The following is a 23,912-nucleotide window of genomic DNA, read 5'->3' as shown; positions in this document are numbered from 1 at the left end:
TTCAGTAGGGATTAAACCTGTCATAAAATTGGGGGATGCCTGGACATACTTCTCTGTAATTGGTGTTTTTCACCGGCCTGCAAGCTGAAAAGCAGGGATTGAGCTCTGCAGTTACACATTGTGGGAACTTTCCACCAGGGCCAATGGGTGTGAAAATTGCCACGTGTCATTAACGCTCTTACAGGGCAGGCAGGTCCTGCCGTTCTTCAGGTATCGCCTCAATCATCTGTGTGCGGAGCAACCTTTACGGAGCTGAGCGTATCTGCTGCGTGAATTGGAAAGGGCGAGTCGACCTGCGGCTCCAGCGAGTCTACAGAGTGAAAACACGAGGTTTGGGGAGGCAATGAGCCTTTCCTTTTCAGAAGAACTGAAAATTGGAGACGAGAGATTATAGAACCTAATAGCGTGTATCTAATTTTTGGGAGCGTAGACCGTGACTGTGACTGCTTGTCTGTGTGGCAAGGTGTGTCCTTCAGGCAGATGCAGAAGAAAAGATGCAGGTAAAGGATGTGGACGTGGAATAGCCGCTGCATGTGTAGCCAAGAGACCAATTCAGCCAAGCTGGTACTTGTACAAGTGTTTTTCATTAAAATATCCAATATTTGCAGAGCTGCTGAATGCAGCAAAGCAGTGTCCGCCGTTAGCGATGGTGCTGCTGCCACAAGGGTGCATCTTTGGCCTTTTGTAGGGAGAGGCTGGGATATGGGGTGGCAGATCTGTGCATCCATTCTGGAGAACAGCAGTGAGCTCCACAGAGCCCAAAGAGCAATGAGGTCGCAATTAAACAGGTTGAGAGGTGACAGGGTGGCTGGTGGGCTTGACAAGTGGTTTCCCTCATTGCCTGTTTGCATGACCAGATGATGCAAATCCAGTTCAAGCAGCGTTTTTTTCTGTATGACATGATTTTGAGCAGTTTCCTAAGTTTTCCTCTTTCGGTCTTAACCAGCTGCAATATGAAGGGGGCAGCAAACTCCCTGAATCCAGCGTGTTACCTCGAAGAGCTTTGCTGAATTCCTGCTGAATGCTTCGCTTTATGCAACCGGCAAACCCTTCCATCAGCTGGAAGCCTGCATGGCATTTGCTGCTCGTATCCTTACCTGACCCGGGCATTCGGCAAACATTCCTTCGGCAGGCTGTCATGTTTCTCCATGCCCCGATCAGCAGACGCTCACACATTCCTCCTGGCCAAACTGCCTTCGGGTTCCTGCCAGTCCGAAATAACTCTGCGGAGCTTCTGCTGCGACACGTTTTCCCAACGACGTTCCTGAGACTGAACGAGGCGAGTCCAGCCGGGGTGGTGTGCTGCTGATTGCCATGGTGCTAATTGCAATCTGCAGCCTTTCGCTGCTTTTGTGAGTGGGGACAGGAGAATTAGGGCGCTGTGGTGGGCAAAACCCGCTGATGCTGGCTTCTCTGGGGAGAAAAGCCAAGCTTTGATTCCTTGCACCATGGGTTTAAGTCCTGACATCTTGATGTGCTGTGTATCACACCAAGAAACAACTGTCCTCTTTCTAATATTTCTTTTTCCTGTTTTTTTAAGAACACAATTGACCCTGCAGGAGGCTTTTCCAACTCATGGCAACGTGGCTGTCATGGCCATTACACTATTATCAGATGGTGTAGTCTCCTCTGGGTAGGTATCACCTCCAAAACCAGTAAGTACTGGGCCCATTGTGTTGAGCTGAACCCTCCGTTCTTGACCAGACCACTTTGTGTAGAGTCTGTTAAACGAAAATCAAGAGAGACTTTGTGCCGAACACCTTATGGTCTCTTGCAAGGCTGAGCTGCTCTGGTATTGTCAGTTCATTCAGTGAAGAGTTATGACATTCCTTAAATTATTCAGGGCCGCATTACGCTTCCAAACGAGCTTCCTGGCTGTTGCCAGCATGTTGCGGATTCCTTTTCTATTGGCGCCCAGTTCAGTGCAATGTCCTGTTCCAATAATAGGAACTAACCTAGAAGAGGATGCAGTGGTCCTGTGCTATGAAAGGGCTTGCTAGAGAGTCATTTACAAATATGAATATACTGAAATAAATGGGAATATTCCTTCCAAAATCAGCCTTTGGGAATACCCCCTGTTCTTTCTTCAGGCTTGTTTGAAAACCCATTGAACATCGATTTAAAAACCCAAGGTCAAAGGTGATGAGAAAATACATTTCTATTCTGCAGTGTAAGCATTTCCCAAAGAACATGTTGCTGTCTCAAACTGGGTCAGAAGACAAAGTTTCAAGGTCTTTTCTGTAACAGAGATTTGAAAGCCACCGTTTTCTTGGTATTTTCACAGTAACAGAAAAATGGGAGTGTATAGAATGGTTACGGTGCATTAAAAGCCTAAATGGCAGACAAAAAAGGATAGTTTTAAGATACAACCACCCCCAATTGAAACAACAGCAGAAGTTTACAGTTGCCTCGGAATAATATCTAATTGATTTGGCAACTTCTTGTTGATAGAAGAACCGTTTCAACCAGCTCAGACCAGTGTTCCTATTTCACTGGTTCTGTTCACACCACAGATGCTCTGAATTCCCTAACACAGCAGAGATTGGGATTTTTCATTGGTCTTTCCATTTTTTAATGAAGATTTTTAGCATCCGGTTAGTCTTTGGGACATCAAGGAGTAACTTGCTGCAGATCTAGATGGTTTTTACGTGTGTGCCTTGCTTTGAGCTGCTGTCGGTATGAGCTTTAAGAACATCGAGTGGCTGGAAAAGCAGTTGCTGGATGGCGAAGGGTTAAGGTGGGTGATTCCTGAATAGCGGGGAGAGCTGCAGAGTCCCCAAAGGGTTGGAGGTTTGACGATGGGGACTCCCCAAACCATGGGCAGGGGTGCGGGTTTGACGATGGGGACTCCCCAAACCATGGGCAGGGGTGCGGGTTTGACGATGGGGACTCCCCAAACCGCGGGCAGGGGTGCGGGTTTGACGATGGGGACTCCCCAAAGCGCAGGCAGGGGTGCGGGTTTGACAATGGGGACTCCCCAAAGTGCAGGCAGGGGTGCGGGTTTGACGATGGGGACTCCCCAAAGTGCAGGCAGGGGTGCGGGTTTGACGATGGGGACTCCCCAAACCGCGGGCAGGGCTGCGGGTTTGACGATGGGGACTCCCCAAACCGCAGGCAGGGGTGCAGGTTTGACAATGGGGACTCCCCAAACTGCAGGCAGGGGTGCGGGTTTGACGATGGGGACTCCCCAAACCGCGGGCAGGGGTGCGGGTTTGACGATGGGGACTCCCCAAACCATGGGCAGGGGTGCGGGTTTGACGATGGGGACTCCCCAAACCGCAGGCAGGGGTGCGGGTTTGACGATGGGGACTCCCCAAAGCGCAGGCAGGGGTGCGGGTTTGACAATGGGGACTCCCCAAAGCGCAGGCAGGGGTGCAGGTTTGAAGATGGGGACTCCCCAAAGCGCGGGCAGGGCTGTGGGTTTGAAGATGCTGCGCTGTACGATCCTGCGCTCCTCTGTATTTGTGGGGTGCTTGGCACTGTGATGCTCTGCATCAAATTGGGGTGCTTAAAACCCCCTGTGATCACACTGTATTATTGATTTAACCCTGGTATTGGTGTGATTCGCAATATTTGTTCTCTAGGAATGTCCCGAGAAAGCATTTGTGTACCTAATGCGCCTCCTTCCTTGCAGCTCTGGCTACATTTCCCCCCCCATTTCTCTTCTTTTTTTGCAGTCCTTCTGCTCGGATTACAAGACAAGCCCATGATATCACTGCTATGAGCTGAGGCTGAAGGGGCCGGGTCTTGGGAGGGGTTTGCTTGGCGAATTCTAGTGAAATTTGCCAGGAAGCAGCAGCTTCTCGCAGCGTATTTCTCTGCCTGCAGGATATTTTCCAGCGCAGAGGGGACCACTCAGCCGGCAAAGAAAGAACTTCGTCAAGCGGGACAAGAGCGAGGTCACCCCCAGCACAACCCACCACTGGCTCCGAGGTAAACGCCATCCTGCCCAGAGCAGCACAATTATTGCTAGAGTTGAAGGAGCTCATTAATTAGTTTAAACATTTCTAACCCTCTCTTGCTTCGGGGCTGAAAGTTTGATTCCTCTCCTTCTCTTTTCTCTTTGAATGTCTTTTCTTTCTCCCCATTAGTTTGTTAGAAAGTATGAAGTTTAGATGTAAAGGGCTGGGAAGAAGGGAGATATTTTTTCCTAATTCCTGCCCCCTGAGACTTGATTTGTTGGGGTGGGATGACACAGATGTCCAGTGTCACTTTGCCACATGTTGTGACCAAGTTACAGCTTTTTTCCCCTTGTTGCTCACAGGCACGCACAGATGAAATAGAAAAGACGTGTTGCAAACTGTCTACAAGTTCAGGCAATGCATATTCTGTAATATTATTAAAATATGCTTGATTTAGAGCAGAAAGCTAGAGCACATGCCATCAGCATTGTGTAAATGTTACCAGCTAAACTTCAGGAGCAGTTTAAATCCTCCTCTCTGAATAACTCTGCTCTTTCAGGGGAAAGGCTCCAGTGCAGATGTTTCCCATTGGCAGAAAGTGCAAAACAATCATATCTCTACTTTAGAAATGGTTCTGCTGTCATTGCTTGGGCTTCGCAGCCCCTTGCAAAGGAGCCCTCAGCCTCCCAGCAGCTTTCTTGAGGCTGTTTTATTGTGCAGCAGTCGCAGTATTTTTGGAGATGAGTCCAGGTTATGCAGCAATATCCACCTGAAAAGTTGCAGCATAGAAATGTGGGGTGTTTGTCTCTGCAACAAACCTAAGCCAGGTGGGGTTGTGGTTCTTCAGCATGCACACAGATAGCTTTGCCTTCTTTTACATTCATTTTTGTTGTTTATTTAAACAGGTGTTACTGTGTGGGGGTAAACAAAGGTATAAACACCAAGGTGTTTATACACCAAGGTAGTTGAGAAGACAATAAAGATGCTGGTTTAGCTGTCTGAAGGCATAGTATGAAAACTATTTAGCATCTCTATAATCAACTCATGAAGATGACATTGCAGTGCTTTCAAATTTGTACTGAATAGGGGCTGGAAAGAATTGCTTCAGGGCTCCTACTTGCCAGTTCCATTCTGTCTGTATTGAACTACCCAGAGTGGTGGAATTTCCTTGGTTGGAAGCTAGAGAGCAGTTAGGAAACATAACATGTTACCATGAACTACTGTGATAGCAGAACACAGAGGGAGAAACCAGAATGGGTCACTAATATGAAGCTGGATACTTCACTTGGGGTGATGAGGCTCAAGATGACTCTTTGCTCTCCAGTCAAGCCCAGTGTGGTGCTGGGGCACAAGTGCAGGGATGAGGCCTTTACATAAATGTTTAAGAAAGCTTTAGCAGCTTAGAAAAGCCACCAAGGTTGGAGAGAGTCTTGATGATGCAGTAGAGGACAAAGCCTTGGTCTTCAGCAGAGTGGTTTAATAGAGAAACTGTGCATTTTGCTGAACATACCATCCTTTTGCAAAGTAAGCGGGGACCCAAAATGCATGCCTAGCAATTATCTGGATTTGTTTCCAATATCTTGACTCCTAAGTTCATTGTCTTTACTGTACCGCTAACTTCCTGTCTGTGTTTTTTTCTGTTTCTTCCTTATTTATTTTAACCTTTTATTCTCTCTCCTCTTGAACTGTTCCATGACATCCTTGGTGCTGTCTAAAAACCCAGCGATGTCCTGTCTTGGGACAACGCCAGGGGATGGAATGATGCAGCAGATCAAGCCGTCGGTTTGTAAAGCGCTTTCTGTGCAATCCTCTGGGAGCACGTGTGTCCAGATACGTGTTTACTATGAAGAATATTTGGGAATGAGTTCTGTTTCCTATTAAGAGTACGGCCCAAGGTCTGTGGAGCAGCCAGCTGGTGCTGGCCAGGAGCCTGAGAGATGTCACAGTTCACATCTCCATTCGTCTTCGTTCTCTGACACCAGGCAAGGGGAAAGACAAGGAAAATAAAGAGCTTCCCAAAATGAAGCATGTTTGAATTGCAGCTGTGACTTGGAGGGAAGATGCTGAGTGTGTCCATCTGATCCCCAGGCAAGTTATTTTTGCCTTCTGAGATAAATGAGTGCATCAGGGAGCTAAAACTGGAAGCAAACGTGAATTGCTTCAGTTAGAGAAATAGACCTAAAGAACTCTGGTTAGGCAACTCCCACAAACACTGATTTTTCTGTTGGTAGACTTGCAGCTGTCTTTTAAAACACAAGTCAAGTGCCTTTTGTTTCCTCCTCTCCTAACTTGTGTGTGTCTGTCAGAGCTTCTCATGTTTAGTTTCAACAGCAACAACTTCAACATACCTTCCTGGGCCATATACATCTTTTTTTGCTGTCTATTCTAAGTGCTGTCTGTTGTAGTTTATCCCCATCAGCTGGCAAACACTCCAAACTGTTTTTTCTTCCAGGTAGGACATACTTCAGTAAGATTTTGGGGGGAAGTAAAGAGGGTGCGTATGTAGGTACCTTTGAATGGGAAGCAGAGGCTGGAAGGTTCTTTAGTAGTAATTAACTCATGTTATTTGTCTTGAGTGAGCTGGTGTTTCTGGTTTGGTCTGAGGTGACGTGGTGACATTCAGAAGGGGGTCCTTGCTGGGAGGAGCACGCTGTTGATTTGGGAAGGTGAACAGCCTGTTAATTTTACCTGGTGAAGGCTCCGAAGAAGTAAAAGCTCAAGATAATTCTGAAGTGGAGCTGGTGCGTGTTTCCCCATAAACCTGTGTCCATCTGCCCCCTTCAAGACTTTAGACCAGAGGCCTGGAAAGGACTGAGTCAGCAGCCAGCAGGAGCAAGCGTTCAAGCTTTAAATTACATGTTAATGTGGCGATGGAGAATCATCTTACAGCCTGAAGTGCAGGACGGAGAGCCAGGAGATCTGGAGTGTTTTCCTGGCTTCTCCACTGACTTTATTCAATAGGTTTTTAATGGTCTGTCTTGGATGCTTTTGAATGGGGAGACCAAAATATATACTTTTAGCATTATGTCATTAGTAAATCTGGAGGCTATAAAGGAGAGGGTGTGAGGGGAGGAATGAGCCCCACAATAAAGGGAATAGCCAGCCCAAACCAAACGTCCTGCAGATCTAAGCCTAGATTTGTTCCTTGGGAGTTCATGTGCAGCTTTATTTAAGGGAAAAAAATGTGTCCAACTCTTGCTCACGGGAGCAGAGATTTACTGAAACATTTTCCTTATTAAATTTTGTTATAGTGGCTTATAATGATGCTGCCACAGATGTGTGTGTAGTTGGCTGCTGTCGGATACTGTCCGTGTTTAAATGCTCTTAATGAGTCTGTTGTTGGGCTCCTGAAGTTTCCCCGCTGAACCTGGGTTGTGGAAACACTAAAACCTGCCCGTGTTCAAATTCCACTGGCTTCTACTTTTCCTGACATCGTGACTTAGTCTGAATAGTTTCTCTTTAGCACCTCAATAAACAAGACCTGTGGGTAGGGGGGTGGTATTTCTGGGGTGATGCAAACACTGTGCAAGCTTTGTCTCCTCTCCGTGTTTGAATGTGGGGCTATTTTGAAGCAGCCGGTAACACGACCTGAGGGAAAAGGGAGCTGTGGTTGCTGGTACACACTGCGGTGGTGTCTGCCGAAGCGTGGAGGATTGTGGCCGCTCTGATCTCATGGAGAATTCCTCTGGGATTTGCTTCCACAGGTGAAACTGGACTAGGATGGTTTTTTGGACCAGCCCAACCTGGTCCTCGCAGGATCCTGACAGAGGTGACACATGATGCCGTGTGGCCTGAGCACAAAATGTGTGTCCTGATTGATTTGCCTTAGTGAAGGTTTGGGATGGGGTTCCTACAGGCTTGTTAAAGTTCCTTTTTGCTGGTCAAACTTGCCTCTGTGGAACAGGGAGCTCTGGGGCAACCTTGTCCTCCCTCACCCCACTTCTATTGTTAAATGGGGAACAAAAACCCACTTGCAGTCGTCTTTTGGAGTTTTGAGGTTCTTGGGGTGTCTGAGTTCACGAGGCTTTGCGAGGAGTGACAATTACACCTCCTACATTTACTATAATCTTAAATTATTGTCTCCCTGACTAATCTTGGTATCAATTAAAGCAACCTGAAGTCTGTTGTCACCCTCCAGCTGCTCGTGGACCACGGGATCTCCCAGTGCTGTGACTTCTTTAAAGGGCTCTGACATGGTGCGGTGCTCTGTCTGCTTTGTTAATTAACACTGAAGGGAGCACCGCTCTCAGCTGGGAACTATTACATCCTGCCTCCGAATGGTTTCCCCACATCATTGTGTCTTTTGGCTGAAATCCTTCAGCGAAATGACTCGAGAGCTTTGGTTTGAATAGCAAGCGGTCCTGGAATTTGGATTTGTGCAGTTTTTAGCTGTTCCTTGGCCTCCAATCACGACACCCCCTATTAACCTGGTCACTGTTTGCCTTGGACCAGGGAACACATGCTGACCTGCTGGTTACACACTGTTTGTCCAGCCTTTTCTCCACTGAAATATTCTTATTTAGTTTACTGTTGGGCTCTCTGGAGTATGATAAAACTGTAATTTAGAGGGGAATTTGGTGTATTCTGTTAATTAAACCGATGTGCCTTCTGATGTCTTGAGAGCTAAAGGTCCTTCAGGACTTGACCGTAGGGCCACTCACCACACGTTATCTGCCTTTGCCTTCTCGAATATCCTGATACACAGCAAGAACATCCAGATGTTTCAGAATCCAGCAATATAGAACCTGCACAACATTCTAGTGTATGTGGGACAGCCATGGGAAAGCTATAATGACTTATTTAGGAAGAACTTGCAGCTAAGCCAGGGCCCTGCTACCCCTCATCTTAATTTTTGGAGAGAGATTGTTTCAGTCCCACTTAAGTTTGATGAACATTTGCTGAGGCTTTTAAAATCCAATGTATGCAGTAGCAAGAAACAACAGCTGCGTGAAATGAAGTAGGTCAAAACAGATGTTTAAAGCAGATTAAAACTCAAACAGATTTTTCCAAAGAGCACGAGGCTTGAGGTTAGACATCCCCGCTTTGGTATCCTCACTTATAACTAGCATATGTTATTCTTCTCTGTCATGATCTAAGGGGGTCACTTGCATTTTTGTATGCTGTTCATGGCAATTGCTCTGCCCATGTGTTTATCCTCTGGGCTAAAAAAGCATCTTGTATCCATGAGAAAACATTGTAAGAGGTTTCTTTTGAAATCCGTGCTGGTAGGTACTGAAGTCGGGCATGTCTGACTAGTACTAATGTGCCTTGACCAGAGAGCCTTTTATTTGTACAGAACACATGTATCCTGTGCTGTCGGGTGCATTTTCTTTGGGAAACCCTCTCTCTGGCATGGGGCAGGACTTGATTTTATCGCTCTCTCTCTCAGCTTCACCTCCTGACCTGCAAAAAAAGTGAAAAATACATCGTTTCCATAGCAATATTTCCCTGAATGCCTGATGCAAATATATAAATCTCAACCTTGTGAAACCAAGGTGAAAGTACCTGGCTCCTTGAAACCAAATGTTTGCTTTCCAGTAAATTTTTGCTGTATATTCCTCCTTTTACCCCTGAGATTTAGTTAGACCTGTTGTGAAGTCTCCACTTGCTTTTCTTGTTCCCTCCCCTGATGTCCAGTGCTTGACTTGTAACCCACGTTTTCTATATCATTTGTCTGTTCCTTAGGCAAATGCCTTTCGTCCCCAGGTCTCAAAGCACCTCAGTAGGAAGCGCAGGATCACCAGCCCTGTTTAACACCAGGGGAAACTGAGGCACGGCCCTGGACGTGACCTGCCCGAGGTCCCGCAGCAGGTCAGTGTCAGAACTGAGCTTTAAACCAACGTCTCTGGAACTTCAGGCTGGTTGCCTGGGGTTTCTGTGGCATCTCGGAAGGCTGGTTAATGTGTTTTGCTGCGTCTCCGTATGTATATCTGATTTTCTGAACGTTTTTTTAGGGATAGCTAAGACCTAGCGAAAATACAGGAGGATGTTAGCTTCTAGACATCCATTTTTGGAGCCAAGTCTTTCCCCTTCTCCCTCCCCTTTGGTGGCTGCCAGGAAATAACAGAGCTTTAAAGAGCTGGAGAGTTTTTTCCCACTATACTCTGGCATTGCTTCATTTGGAAACTATTCAATCATCAACCCCCACGTGTGCTGCTTGACCGCTCCATGTGCTGGGGACTGCGGGAAGCGGGGCAGAAAAGGGCCAGAATTCAAACTCCGCACAGCATCCGGGTGAAATTCCTTTAATGAGTCAAAAAGCTGCTGGTTCGTGGCTTAAATGATGAGCTTATTTAAGGATGTAGCACTTAGATGACAAGTCAGTCGCTATCCAGACTTAGCAACCCTAAACTGGAGACCACTAACTCCTGCATCGGACAAACGAGGTTGGCCAAGATTTCTGCCAAGTGTTTGTACAGTAACACATGTTGATTCTCTACAGATGAAACCGGACACGCAGCGATAGAAATAATTCTTCAATGGTCGTATTGGGAAAACAAGCTTCAATATAAACACTGTATTGTAATACGTTTCATTACCCTTCTGTTTTGCCACTGTTTAAGTGATCATTTTAGTTTCTTTATTTAAGGAGATATGGGGAAAAAGGGGTTTAGTTCTGACCTGGGTTTAAACCAGGGTTTGCCGTAGCTTGCTGGAGCTGCTGAACTATTGGATTTACAGAGAAACAGGAAAATCAATGGCTCGCACTTGCGACCTGTAGAATTTTACCCTGGAAAAAATGTTTTCCAGCTAAAACTATTCAGCAATGTGGTATAAAGTTTGAAATGCTTATCGTGATTTTGGGGGGGGGGTTTTGTTCTTTTACCCCCCAAGAAATAATTTATTGGTCTTTGTTTTTGACAGGGGGCATTGTACATAGTCTCCTCCATAAATGCTGAAAGAAGAAGCAGAAAGTCTGTGTCATTACCAAGCTTTACTGAAATTTCCTCTTATTTCAGGACAGCCACGCGGTCCCTACCTGCACTGGTCGGCCGCTGGTAGCAAAGGACTTGGCTCGGGGAGCTGTGAGCGCTGAAAATGGCGAGATTCCTGCGTTTTCCCCGTAACCACTGTCTCATCGCGCTGTTCTTCGCCTCCCTGAGCCCGCTGGGCTTTGCCCAGTATGAACACTGGCCCTACCTCCCCGGTTACCCCGAGCCACCCCCGCAGGTATACCAGCCCCCCCAGAGGCCGGCCAACGTCCCCAAGATCCAGCTGCGGCTCGCGGGGCAGAAGAGGAAGCACAACGAAGGAAGGGTTGAGGTGTTTTACAGCGGAGAGTGGGGCACGGTGTGCGACGACGACTTCTCCATCCACGCCGCGCACGTGGTCTGCAGGGAGCTGGGCTACGTGGAGGCCGTGTCCTGGCTGCCCAGCTCCAAGTACGGAAAGGGGGAAGGTAAGGAAAAGGAGCAGCCGGGTTGTACCAGTCATTCTTGACCAGACAATCAAACTGAAGGGAGAATGAGGTTTCCTACAAATGTAACAGAAATAGCTTCTCAGTGGAGCGGTGTCTCTTTAAATCAGGTTCCCATTAGATTAAATAAGAAGCGTTGGCTTGTTTGGACTGAAATAAGTTGAGGAATGAAGAGCTGAAGGAACAGATTGTGGCGTGTGAGCTCTGGCAGGGATGCTGGGGAGCAGCCAGCGCTGGGTAAGGGTAGGACCAGTATAGCTTATCAAAAGGGAAATCACACCAAGTGTAACTTATTCCCTATTCGTGCTTCCATTGCCTTGCAGTGAATCAAACAGAACATCTAAACGCTCCTTCCTCCTATTTGATTTTTCCTCTGAACTGTTTAGGCTCTAAACAGACCTACGTGATGCTATACAAATATTTCTTTTCCCTTGTTAGCCTCTTTAGAAACACATGCATCGCATTGTGCGGTGCAGACTAGCTATAAAACCCCTAAGGAGTGTGCGTGCTTCATCTCCTATATAAAGCTATATTTATAATAATTCTCTTGGGCTGTTCCTGGTGGGAAAAGCTATTCACCCCCGCCCCAAATTGTACAGCCCCAAATTGTACATCCTTTCTCGCTCTTTGAAATTGTACACGATAGACTTGTGAATAATTGCGGTTTGCACCTTGTTGCACCTCATTCCCAAATACGTGCTGAACAAAGACTTTGAAAGGTGAATGTTTGTTTGCTGTAGCAATGAGCTCTTAAAATAACAATGCTTGAGGGAGACTAGCTCTGTGATAGCATGGAACTCAATGGGTTTAATTGCTGTCTTTTCATGTGCTGTTAGTTAAATGTTGACTTATGGAGAGTTTTTCCTGCAAACACAGAAGTAACCCACAGATTATTTCCACTGCAGCAGGGATAAATGTGTCTGTTCCTTAGCACCACTTGTTAGTGCTCACACCTATAAAATTGCCCATAAAAGAGCAAGCGGACCCAAACAGTGACTTGACCGAGACGCGAAACCTTCAATGTTGTCCCAAGCTGTGGATTTTGGCTCTTGGGGTAGAGTAGGAGATTTCCAAGCAAGAAAGAGGCCGTGACATTTAAAAACAACCCAGAAACTGATTGCCAGGTGATTTTAATGGGAGCGAGTGTTCTCTGCATGCCAGAATAGCTGGGGAAATCTCAATGTAGGGGGAGTTATGCCTTCCTCAAACTGTAGGGCCAGGCTTTGCGGGAGCTCTTTGCTCCTGTTTGGGGGAGCACAGCGAGGGCTGGGGATTAACCAACTGAACCTAACAGACCTGGGACAGCCAAGGGAATCGGCTACAGAACCTCCTGGAGGCTCTGAAGATCATCCAAAGGATGTTACTCTTTAGATAAGTGAAGTATTTGGTACCCTAAAATATGGGGATTGCTTGTTTAGGGGGCAAATTGTAGGGGAGCAGCGGCTGCCCAGCGCATTTCCAAAGGGAAAAGCAGCGCTTTGAAAACATGAATCTGAGATGCCGTTGGGTCTTTTCCTCTCAGGTGCTTTGGGAAAACATGACGTGAAGTTTGCAGTTGACACCTATTGATGTCTGTCTGCTCATCTCAGAAATGACTTCTGAGGAACCTGGTTTTTGTTAAATATATATGCATGTACATGCGTACGTTTGTGTGCACACTTTTTGCTGGAGAGAAAATGGTAATTACAGTGTGGAAATTGGATCTGGCAATTTGTTTTCGAAGAGCACCCAAATCACAGGGGGTTCTAATCAGCAGCGGTTTGGTAAAGCTTTTGCAAAAATCTGCTTTTAAAAAGCTGGGGCATTTAATCAGAACTTTGAGCTGTCTCCAAGAAGACATTTAATGAGGATCTGATAAAGGAGGAGTGATGTGAAGAGAAGCCTTGAAGAGAGGAGGATGATTTGGTGAATATGATTAGAGGGCAGGGTCTAATCAGGCAAATCGAGGGGACCTGGTGACACTGCGTGCTGTGAAGTGGCCGTCATCAGAGGAGGTCAGTGGTCAGATCCACTTCAGGCTGCTGGTATGTTTTATTTCCATGTAAATAAGGAAAATGTGTGAGGCAAAGCTGTTTGCAGTTACTAAGCACCTGAGGTGTATCATTGATGTTCCTCAGCTGTTTTATTCAAGTTTATTTTAGCAATAATCTCTTCCCTTAACACAACAGCCTCACTTGTTTTTAGTACACTCCTGATTTACCCTCTTTGTGAGTCTCAGTTCCGTTTTCTTGCCCCTTTAGGGAAAATTTGGCTGGACAACGTCCACTGCACGGGCAAGGAGAGCACCCTGGCGGCGTGCACGTCCAACGGCTGGGGGGTGACGGACTGCAAGCACACCGAGGACGTGGGGGTGGTCTGCAGCGAGAAGAGGATCCCCGGCTTCAAGTTTGACAACTCCTTGCTTAACCAAATAGAGGTAAACTCACTTAAAACGCCAAGCTGCTGATCAAGGGCTCAAGGGCTGGCTGCTGCTGCGCCTTATGGATTATCCCAGCTGTGTGCTCTGGTTAGAGCAAACTCTTGATGGTGCTTCTAGACACAACTTTCAGATTTGAATTTCAGCCGTTCAGAGCACTTTGTGTGTAATAAGAATCTGAAAGGGTTTCTTAATAGGATAAATAAGGAGAAAATGTATTACGCCTGTTCTGCAGTTTTTGGAATTGAAGACGGGTTTATGGTGTTTATAGGAATGTATTTGAAGAGAACAGGATATGTGCTGTACTCATAGACCTTAAACCTGCGTGACTCTGTTCGTAGTAGTAAATTACTGAGTTTCCTTTCCCCTGATACCTCCTTTTTGGTCCTAGGGTCGGTTTGGAGTGCGGGTCAGCAGGTAGGCTGGGATATGGAGGTGAATAGGGCTAACAACCATGGCTTGAAAATGGGTGGATTTATAAGGAAGGATATACAGAGATTTTTGCACAGTTTGGCTAAGCAATGACCAAGTAACCATGATAACTGTATGGAAATATTTGCGGGAATGGGGGATTAGTACTGGAAGTGATGAAAGGAGTTGAAGAGAGGAAAACGTGGGCTGGTCGCTGTGGGGACGGTTCTGGTTCTTGAGGCTCTTGGGAAATGACAGAAGTGAGATGCTTGAGTCACCTTCCAGAGGACTTGTCAGCTCCCTGCAGAATGAAGAGCTGGGGGAATGCTGGGCTGGAAAGAAGCTGAGCTGAGCTTTCAAAAGAAAAGAAAAAATGTGGTGGTTTTCCTTCAGCTTTTCAGATTGGAAAGTATTTGTGGTGACTCCCTCATTTCAGATGCTCTGGTGTTTCAGTATGTGAATTTAGTGGTTGCCCCTGGTCAAAACTGATCGACAGAGCCTATCCAGGTAGCCAGAGCCAAATCTTATTTTAAGCAGAGAATCCAGGATGTATCACATACCACAATGTGGTTTCCATGGCTGAATCTTGGCTTTGTGCGTGATCTGAAACAGTGGATACAGCCTCCTTTATCACTCTAAAACCAAATTATTCCAGCAGTTGATTGATGTAGAAAAATTCTCCCAGCGTTTTCTTCTACCAGATTTTTGCATTGGAGGTTAACGCTGTGTGGGATATTTGACAAGGGAAGATAATACGCTCAGTCAAACCTTTTATTGCCCTGCTGAGGCTTTAGGAAAAACACTATATGGGTGAGCGGGCAGCATTCAGCATCTTCTGCAAGCGTGCAGATATAGGATCCGATAACCCAAATTCTCGCCTTGACCTTGCTAAGGAGGGGGAAGAAAGAGACTTTTCCGGAGGGATCCCAGGCTGCACCCGTCAACGTCCCCATTTGTTGCTCAGGGAATGAGGCGAGATCATGGAACATCCCTGATGGCTTTGGCAGACGCCTGTTCCCCAAAGCCACAGCGAACCCTCCAAACAGAAGCCTGGAAGAAAAGATGCTTTAGTCTAGACAGAGGTCACTTCACTCTGGGATGCTTGAGATATTAATCATAAAAGCTTTGGAGGGCTCGTCTTTTCCATTAGCTAAGCACTGGAGTTTGACTAATGAGTTGAACACACTGGGTAATTGAGGGCTGGCTTGTGCCGATGCTGTGGGGGTGCTTAAGCTTCACATAAGTAAAATGAATCATGAGATTGAAGCAGTTCATGTAGCAGGAGCCTGACTCATCAACAGGATCCCCCAGGAGAAATCGGTGTGAGACAAGTCGTGTCCTGGCAGCTCTTGGGAGCCCCGGTTGGATGAAAGTGTCCACGGATGCGACATGTAACGGCATCCACAGCAATCACTGAGGAGCACTGGGCGGGGGACAAAGTAAAGAGAAGAGTAGCTTTATTTTTAAGTACCTGCACTAAGTTGAGAGTTGTCAGACTGGGACTTTGTCTTGGTGGTAGAAAATAGTGTTGCATTTTCTGGGCGGCATGCTCTATGTGTCCATGTGCTTCTCCCCTCCCTATCACTGCCTGGATTTTATGAACAACTGTTGCTTTCTGCAAAACCAAGCTGATTCTTCTTATGTCCCTATAAGATCACTGGCAACCAAAGGGATCTTTTTCTGCTGGTTTCGTTGTAGCAGAATTAAGGCTGAAGGTGATATGCTATGCATTTTTAAGATGCCATTGTGGAAGAGGTTTTCAGTCACAGCTAGCTGTCAAATGTTTAAACTCTCTCCCCCTCTCTCAACTTTCCTCCTCTTCTTAATCTTCGCTTTATCTCGTTAGCAGCTGGCGTGACATAGTTTGAGTCAAAGACGATGAGCAGGGTTACTCATAGGGTCATAAACTCCAAAACAGGGAGGTCAAAAGGCTTGTGTGAACGCGAGCTGAAAGTCTTTGCCCTCTCTAACACGCCTGGGAATTCTGCACATCATACCTCGCATTCACCAGAGGAAACATCATCGTTTTGTGAGCTGCTGGGTCCTTTAGCCTGTAGCCCAAAGCTTGTCCTAGTGATATTTTTCTCTTTGGAATGAGATCGGGGGTTGGAATCTTCTACTGAGCAGTGATGCTGTGGTCGGGTCGCTCCACCAGTCCCACTGGCTTCAGCTGTTGCACGGACCTCAACCAGTACAAAATCCCCACTGAGTGAGCTTTCCAGTGGAAGAGATTTCAGTTTGCCCTAAAGCTGCTTTTACAGCCAGGCTTTACTCCAGATAGGCCTGGTTTAAGATGACGCACTGAGCTTATGTATTCAATTGCACCTTCCAGCGTTGCGTTCCCACGCTAATTAGTAACAACTGCAACGATTCCCAAATGCATCTGTTTGCAAACCGATGTTTTTATGACCAGGAGATTCACAGGAGCGAGCGCTGACCTCAGTGCATGTTCATGTGTCGGGGTAGGAGCAGCGATTTTGTTCCACTTTCCTGTTGCAGACGTTCCAGGTAAATAAATACATTGTGCATCCTGGTACCCCATCACCCTTGGGCTTCCCTTGCCTGTGACAGGGAGCTCTGTGTGTCCCCACTGCCAGGGACAGCTACGTCATCATAAATTCATCATTTAAAAGCATCTTAAAGACCCTTTAGTGCTGAGTTCTCTGGGGCTGCCAAGATTTACCATGGAAAGCCAAGAGGGAAAAGATAATATCTGACTTCATTTTGACGGGGCTCCAGCTTGGAGGGGCTGTCGCGAATTGCCGTTTGCTCCAATCTGGCCTTGCTTCCTAAAATCTGACAGGCAGAGAGTTCACACTCTCTTTAAAGCAACAGGATAACCCTCGAGCAGAGTTTATTTTTATTGGACGACGTACATACCTCCATTTCCCAGTTTGGAAGGGCTGCAGATAAGTAGTATAGAATGAGATTTTCCATCGCTATAAACCACTTGGCTGATGTAGATATGGTCAGGCTGATCTTTTCCCATCACAGCTCATATTTTGAGGGTCACGTCACATCTCTTCCTGTCCCTGAGCTGTTCCTTACCCCGCTGGGAAGGCACCCTTGCTTCTGTCAGACAAGTTACCATAGCAAAGCATTTTGGTCCAGCGTGAGTGATGGAAGATCTGTGATAAGAAGACGGGAGAGAGAAAGGAGGAGGGTTAATTCTTCTACCAGGACCGAGGTTGGGCAGGTCTGAAATCCATCAAAGAAACTCCCATCATTTCTTGCTTGCTATATTCCACAGCCGCTGCGGCTTTTTTAGCCTCAGGACTTGTTCAAAGGGCTGTTTCTCGGAGGGTGATGAATGTGCGCAGCAGGGCAGCCCTTTCACGGGCTGCTGGCCGCTTGGAATTAGCCTGATCCCCCTTTAGCTCGGTGGCCGCGTCACCACGGAAGGTTGCTCACCTTTTCAAAGCTCAGTGAGTGTTTGTTCGGCGCTGATGTGAGCGTAATTACATCGACTGCTTTTTACAGAGAGGCTTTTCCCCCTTTTTAAAGCATGTAGACTGAATACTTAGTCTTATGAATGGAGAGAGCAAGGGCTTGTGGTTTGATTGTTGCGTGTTATTACCTGTTTGCCTCTGGGAGCATTAGGAGGGAAAAAGCAGGTATGTATATTGTGGTATCACATCCTCTCTCATCCCACAGACCTGTGAGAGTAAGCTGAACGCTGAAAGGGTTAAAATAAAAGCAGTAGCTGTGCTTGGCAGTGCTGCAAGCGTGTGGCTGAGCCGGGCTTAACCCAGCAATTGTAGTTGAGTGTAAATGCTGCCCACAGGACTCCAGTTGGTGCTGACCCTGCTCGTTGGGATCCTCCACACAACATCTGCTCATCCTGCCCGATGAGGCCAAAGCTGCTGTTAAAACACCACCATTTAACTCAGAGTTTGATTTTTGCTTGCGTTCCTCCTTTTTTAGCCACAGCCTGGGGTAAACTTTCTGTTTTCCTTACTCTAACTCATATTAGTGGCTTGATGGACAAGTCAGGTCTAACCATGGTGGCAGAGCACAATACCCATTTTATTCGTGCTGGTTGCTCTTGTAGGAATTAGTGTGGCAGGAACATTGTCAGTGGTGTCTTGGGAGCTCAGAGGAAAAGTTTAATCATGTTGGTTTCAAGCGCTCAAAGCACAGAAACTGATGGAATTTGGGAGAAATAAGTGCTATAAATATATACATAGAATAGTTCGAGCTTTGTAAAATATAACAAGTGGAATCTGCTGCTTTAGCCGAAGATCTGTGAGCACATGGGACCTTGTGCTGTTTGCCCCAAGTAAGTGCTGTATCTGGTGGGGCAGGGGCAGCGAGCTGAGGACTCACCTGGAAACACAGTGAAACGGAGGAGAAAGGCTGGAAGCACCATCTGTGCGTCTCTCTGTTGACACGCTGGGGCAAAACGTACAAAGAACGGGATAAAATCAATGCAGAAGGTGCGGAGTGATGCCTGTTTCTTGTTGTGCAGCTCACAAGTGTGCGAAAGCCGTGGGGTGGGCAGCACGGACCCCCTTTAATGTCCCTTTCCAGGGTGCCAGCGCCTGCAGTTTGAATGCTGCACAGTCTCTAGTGTTTTCCCGAGTCTTTGCGGGATGCCAGAAGCTCTGAAATGAAAATGATTCAACGTCTGTTCACAAAACCACGAGCAGCGAATGCCATCCCTGCTTTTTCACTTTGTACTGTCCCAATGCAGCACAGACCCACCTGCGACTGCCTTACCAGGCTGACCAGCAATTTTAAGACCACAGTAACTAACTCCAACACTTAATATATTTCTTAAATAAATGCACGATGGGTGTTTGGTTTTTTTAACCCATCCCCCCCAAACATCCTTAACAAAATATTTGTTGTCCACCCTCTTCCTCTGTGTGCACACACGGAGGCTTCAAATAGGACATACTCTAAATATATCAAATTCCTGCAGTCGTTACAAGTTCACAAATAGATCTGGTACCTGGGCCTAAAGCACAGCTTTGGCCAGACGGTGGGCAGACGAGGTCTGGCTAAACACACCAGGCTGTGCTGCTATTTCTGGCTTCCTTTTCGCTTTTGGGTGTATGTGAAGCATTAAAAGTCTCACTTCAAAGCCCAGTGGCTCAAAGGCTGCGGTTATGCCAGGTTAAAAGTGGATTGAACTGTATTGTCTCAGTTTCTTAGTCGGTGGGTAAGTCTTGCTGCCAACTAAATTGGGCTCAGTGGATGAGACCATATAAAATGCTGCTGTATGCTGAGCTGCTTCTGAGTGGAAGGAGGGGAGGGGGACAAGGACATTTTTTGTGCCTTGGCACACGGGGAAATGTTCCTCTTATCCAGCTGTTTGCCACACATATCAGTGGGGACTCTATTGTGGGGAGTTTCAGGTGCTGGTGACCTAAATTGCGACTTGAGCTCCGTGTCTTGACTGTCTGGTTCTCAGTGTTTGGCAATAAAAGGTTTATTTGCCTGTTTGTTATGACAACAGTGAATCTCCTTCCCCTTGGTGTAAATGTTTACTTCTCCAAGCATAAGCCCCGAAGCTGATGCTTTGTGTGTCTAGAAGAGATCTCGGCATCTCTTCTGGTGCTAACTTCAGACAAATATTAATTAATCTGTTTTGGGGTCAGCCATCGTGTTTCTTTAGTGCTGTAATTTCAGAGTGTCTGATGGTTTCTAACTGCCTGCCTTGGTTTTTCTTTGTGGTGGCTCCTGGTGCTGGGTTCGATGGGCAGAGAGCTGGTGCTTGTCATCTTGGGGGACAAATTAACCTGTTTGTATCCAGGGCCTGAGTAGCTGATGCTGTGGTGCTGGATGTGAGACCGTTTTTGTGTTGCACGCATCAATAAACCATTTAGTGGGGACTTAGAACAGACTACGATCTTGTGCGAGTAATAAACTTGGCCAGCTTGCAGCGTCTGCTCCAGATTGCCTTTAAAATAGAAGGAAATGGAGAATGTAAAAGGTTTTGCTCATCGTGAAACCCTCGGACCATGATGTGCAGCATCCTCTCCAAAGCTGATATCTCCAGGGTTCAGTGCTCTTGCCTTCTCGCCCTCCATTCCATCACCAGCCTTTCTTTTCTCTGGCGCTTTTCATTGCCCTGCTTTGCATTGGCAGTCGCGAGGCTGCCGCTGAAGCATTTCACGGCTTAGCAAAGGCCTCGGCTTTTGTCGTTTATAATCCGCGCTGTATTTGCTCCTGGACCCTCACCCTGAATTGCACTCTCATCCCTTTACACTTTTGTCCTGCATAAATGAGAACAAAAAGTGCTTGCGGTCCAATGCAGCGTGATGTTCCCAAGGGATTCCCGTCCCCCGTTGGTGACCCGTCTTTGTCCTGCAGCATCTGTTTCAGCCTGTTTATTTAACAGCTGGAACCTTGTTAGTGACTCAGAGGCGCAGCTCCAGATGTTTAAATGGAAACAGATTCCACCCATTCCTGTGTATGTGGAGAGAGAGCTTTCTACAAAGTCATCTTCAGGGGAAGGGACTTAAGGGTTTCAATAGAGAAGATGCCTCTGGGGTGAGCAAAGTCTTTGTGGAAAGATTTTGTGTTATGTTCTTAAATGGGGGAAAAAAAAAAAAAAAGACAAAACATCAATTAATTTCTTGTCCAGGTTGCAGCCTTAATGTCTTGGTGTTTGGGAAGCCAAGAAATCCTGGAGCTCTCTTGTACATGAAAAGTGATGCAAATAGGTGCATCCAAGGGGTGGTGGGATAGGTCAGGCCTAGGGAAGGAAGGAGCAGTTTGAGTGGATTATGGGCAATCTTAAAGCAGGAAAGAAACAAACATGGACTATCTGGAGACAGCACACAGGCTCCCTGCATTTGTTAAATCAAGGATTTGTGGTAAGAAATGCACCTTTGCCAAAGCTGTGTGTCTGTACCATCACCTGGCGACCAGATAGCGGCTGGAGCCAGCACCAAACTCTTCTGCTCCTGCTCTGCCGGCCTCAGCATCACTCATGGGGATGGGTTTTGTAAATAAAATGATAAAGTAAAATACACAGAAGCAAAATTTCATTGCGGTTACTTTCCTGCCTGCATTTGAGTCGTTTCTCTGGCTGCAAGGGAGCCACACGCAACCATAGCAGCGCAGACCTGCCTGCCCCGTGCAGCTCTCTGGTTCCTTAATCTCATGGCTGAGAACGTGGCCGTGTGTTTAATGTGAATATTGAGATGCTTTTCCAAAGAGCCCCTCTGCAATCCCAGCTGCTGTGGCTTGAGTTCAGCCGGGGATTCAGGACCAGCGTCTGCACTCGGCAAAGTCACAGTTGTGTTTCTAGGAATGGAATCTGCTCTTGGTATTAATTACTGGGCATGCTCAGGGCTGCTGCAAGAAGAAAAGGGCATTGCTGAGAAAAGGGTATTGAAACAAGCCTGCTGTCCTGGGTGTAAGTGTTCTGCCATCAAAAAACAGCAAAAGGTGAAAGAAACCATTATACAAGTTATGTTGTTTTTTGCAATCAGATCTGAAGCTGTGGGGAAGCGTTTGGTTCAGAGAGTGGAAACAAAAGCAGCTGAGGCTCATGTGAAAACGTTCCGAGCCAGGAATCCTTTTGTGCGAGCTCAAAAACAAGCCCCTTTCTCTTTGCTGTCCCCAGGCAGGCCCCGGCTCTCCAAAGCCGAGATTCGTTGGGTTTGTGACCGAGAGTCTTGGCTTGTGGTTAAGAGGAGCAGCCATGCAGGTCTTGGATGTGGCTCTTGGCCAAGAAAGGAGCGTGGTGGAGGGGAATATGGCCCAACCCAGAATAGTTGGACACTTTAAGTTTTTTTCACCTATTTTCACACTGATTTGCCTTGTAGAAATGTTGGAAGTCCCAGCCAAAATTGCATCTTTGCCTTGAGTAAATACAGATGTGATGCCATTGCCACAAAGGTTTTGCGGTTCAAAGCCGTCAAGATGGGTAGAGCGTTGTCATCGCATTTCGGAAGAGGTGAAGACGCACAAGCAAGAGGTGCCAGTGAGGAGGTGGCTGCAATGACACAGACCTGTGGCAGAACTGAGCATCATCTCTTCAGCCTCAGACCACAGAGTTATTTTAGCTATGGTCTGATTTTTATACCATTAAATGCAATCAAGCGACTCCAGTGAAAAGCTGGTTGATGCGGAAGCCAGTGTTGAATCTAGGAATAGATGTATTACGCTTCCCCCTCCTGCCCTCCAGATTTATTTTGCTTTCTGTTTCTTCACACCTTTCAAGGCTGAGGAGGCTTAACTCAAGCAGGAGAAAAACACCTTAGGATTTCTTGTTGCTTGTGCCAGAATGGGTGACTTTGGTGAAAATAAGGCTGTGGTTTGAGGGGTGAGGCCGGTAGTGATGGAGCAGACCCGCAGACTCCATGCCCGGGGTCAGCAATGTGAGACACGCAATGCATCCTCAGAACGTTCCTCCAGCAACGGCGAGAGCTGATTCAGCCTCGAGCATGTGGGTGGGATCGTTTCATAAGCGGAGAGCTTGGAGATCCAGGTCTTGATTATGCTGGTAGCTGGATTCTAAGATTTAGAGTTTAGGGGGAGGAAAGGCAAGAGGAAAAGGGGCTGGCGCGCACATCTGCACAGCTGTTGGCCTGGATAGCGGGAGTTGCGCAAGGCTGGCAGGGAAGGGCTGTGGTGTGCGAGCCAGGACAGTTGACTTTTTCTGGGTTCGCTCCCTCTTCTTGCTTTATGGGTAGAAAAACCCTCAGCAGCGTTTTCCCCTTGTGCTGGGAAGCTGCGTGTGGTTTTCTCCCTCCCTGCTTTGTGTTGCTCAGCCTTAGACTGAGTGAACCGTGTCCCGTTGGCTTTGGGGCTTGGGCTTCTATTTGCCTTCCTGTAATGTGGGGTGCAGCCAACCCAGTGTTATTTCCTAGAGGCAGCATTGCTCTTTGAAGGCTTTACTTCACGGCTGATACCTGCTTTGCGATCCTCAGATCTCCTTTAAAGGATTGATTTACCAGGTCCACCTTGGAGCTTCTGTGTATGGCTACGATGCGAAAATAAGTCATACTTTCGGAGATGAGGTTTCCTCGTTGATACGACAGCTTCTTGTAGGCATTTGTCTCCACGTGTACATAGAGCAGGGACAGAGTGATTTAAAGAGGTCTGCTCTAGCCATTAAGTATTGTTTGCTTCTGATTTTTATGTGGAGCCTGTTTTTACCATTAGCCCGGCCGCTCTACACGTTGGTGTTGGAAGATAAAGTATAAATCTGCCTGTATTTGCATTATTGAATACTCCCGGTGTAACAAAAACTCCGTAATGAAAGGAAAACATTCAAATCTGCAACGAGTTATCAAGAGAAAGCTCTTAGCGGCCCTTTCTCCTTGAGAAACCTACAGTATACATATTTCTATCCTTTGTTCTTTAATCTTTCTATGTAAAGCTGGTATCTACAGCACTTGGGATTCTTCTCAGCCGTTTGCTCAGACTCACGGCAAACCCTTGAGTTGCTGTATCAATAATTCTCTGCCCTAAACCTACTCTCTGTGAGCCGAAAGGGGAATGGATGTGGATTGGTTTTGCTCTCAGACAGATCATGAAAATGTCATTGCGTGCCGGTCTGCTATAGCTATCTGGAGATAAATAACACCCTTGAGGGTATGAAATGATGGCTTATTTCATTCTAGTTTGCTCACTTCTTTTTCCCTTGGCAAAAAACCCATGACAGAGGGGTTGGGTTTGCTAGAACAGAGTCCCAGGTTGGAGCAGCATTTCTTTTAGTGTGTGTGTCAGCATCTCTGGGGGAAGAGGGACGTGTGGTGGGACCTTTGATGGGAGCCAGCGGTACCCAAGCCCTCGTGCTGGCTCC

At 46.8% G+C, this 23,912-nt stretch overlaps 1 protein-coding gene across 3 annotated transcripts in view; it reads left to right on the top strand.

Annotated features, from left to right (window-relative positions):
• Window positions 1–214: 214 nt before the first annotated feature.
• The window catches only part of LOXL2 (lysyl oxidase like 2), a 44,725-nt gene continuing 21,027 nt past the window's right edge, over window positions 215–23,912 (top strand). The window contains exons 1-7 of one of the 3 annotated variants that reach the window (XM_065040941.1): window positions 215–500; window positions 947–1,279; window positions 1,541–1,633; window positions 3,829–3,933; window positions 9,609–9,713; window positions 10,862–11,301; window positions 13,560–13,735. In XM_065040941.1, coding sequence (XP_064897013.1) covers window positions 10,941–11,301; window positions 13,560–13,735 — 537 coding nt within the window. In that variant the 5' untranslated portion in view covers window positions 215–500; window positions 947–1,279; window positions 1,541–1,633; ... (1 more) ...; window positions 9,609–9,713; window positions 10,862–10,940. Of the gene's footprint in view, window positions 501–946; window positions 1,280–1,540; window positions 1,634–3,737; window positions 3,934–9,587; window positions 9,714–10,861; window positions 11,302–13,559; window positions 13,736–23,912 lie in introns of those variants that run through there. The other 2 variants (XM_065040939.1, XM_065040940.1) reach the window with 2 other exon arrangements.

Source organism: Columba livia, chromosome 25, assembly GCF_036013475.1.
Source record: "Columba livia isolate bColLiv1 breed racing homer chromosome 25, bColLiv1.pat.W.v2, whole genome shotgun sequence".
In the NCBI taxonomy this organism is placed as follows: Eukaryota; Metazoa; Chordata; class Aves; order Columbiformes; family Columbidae; genus Columba; species Columba livia.
This window is presented reverse-complemented; position numbering and strand designations above follow the sequence as displayed.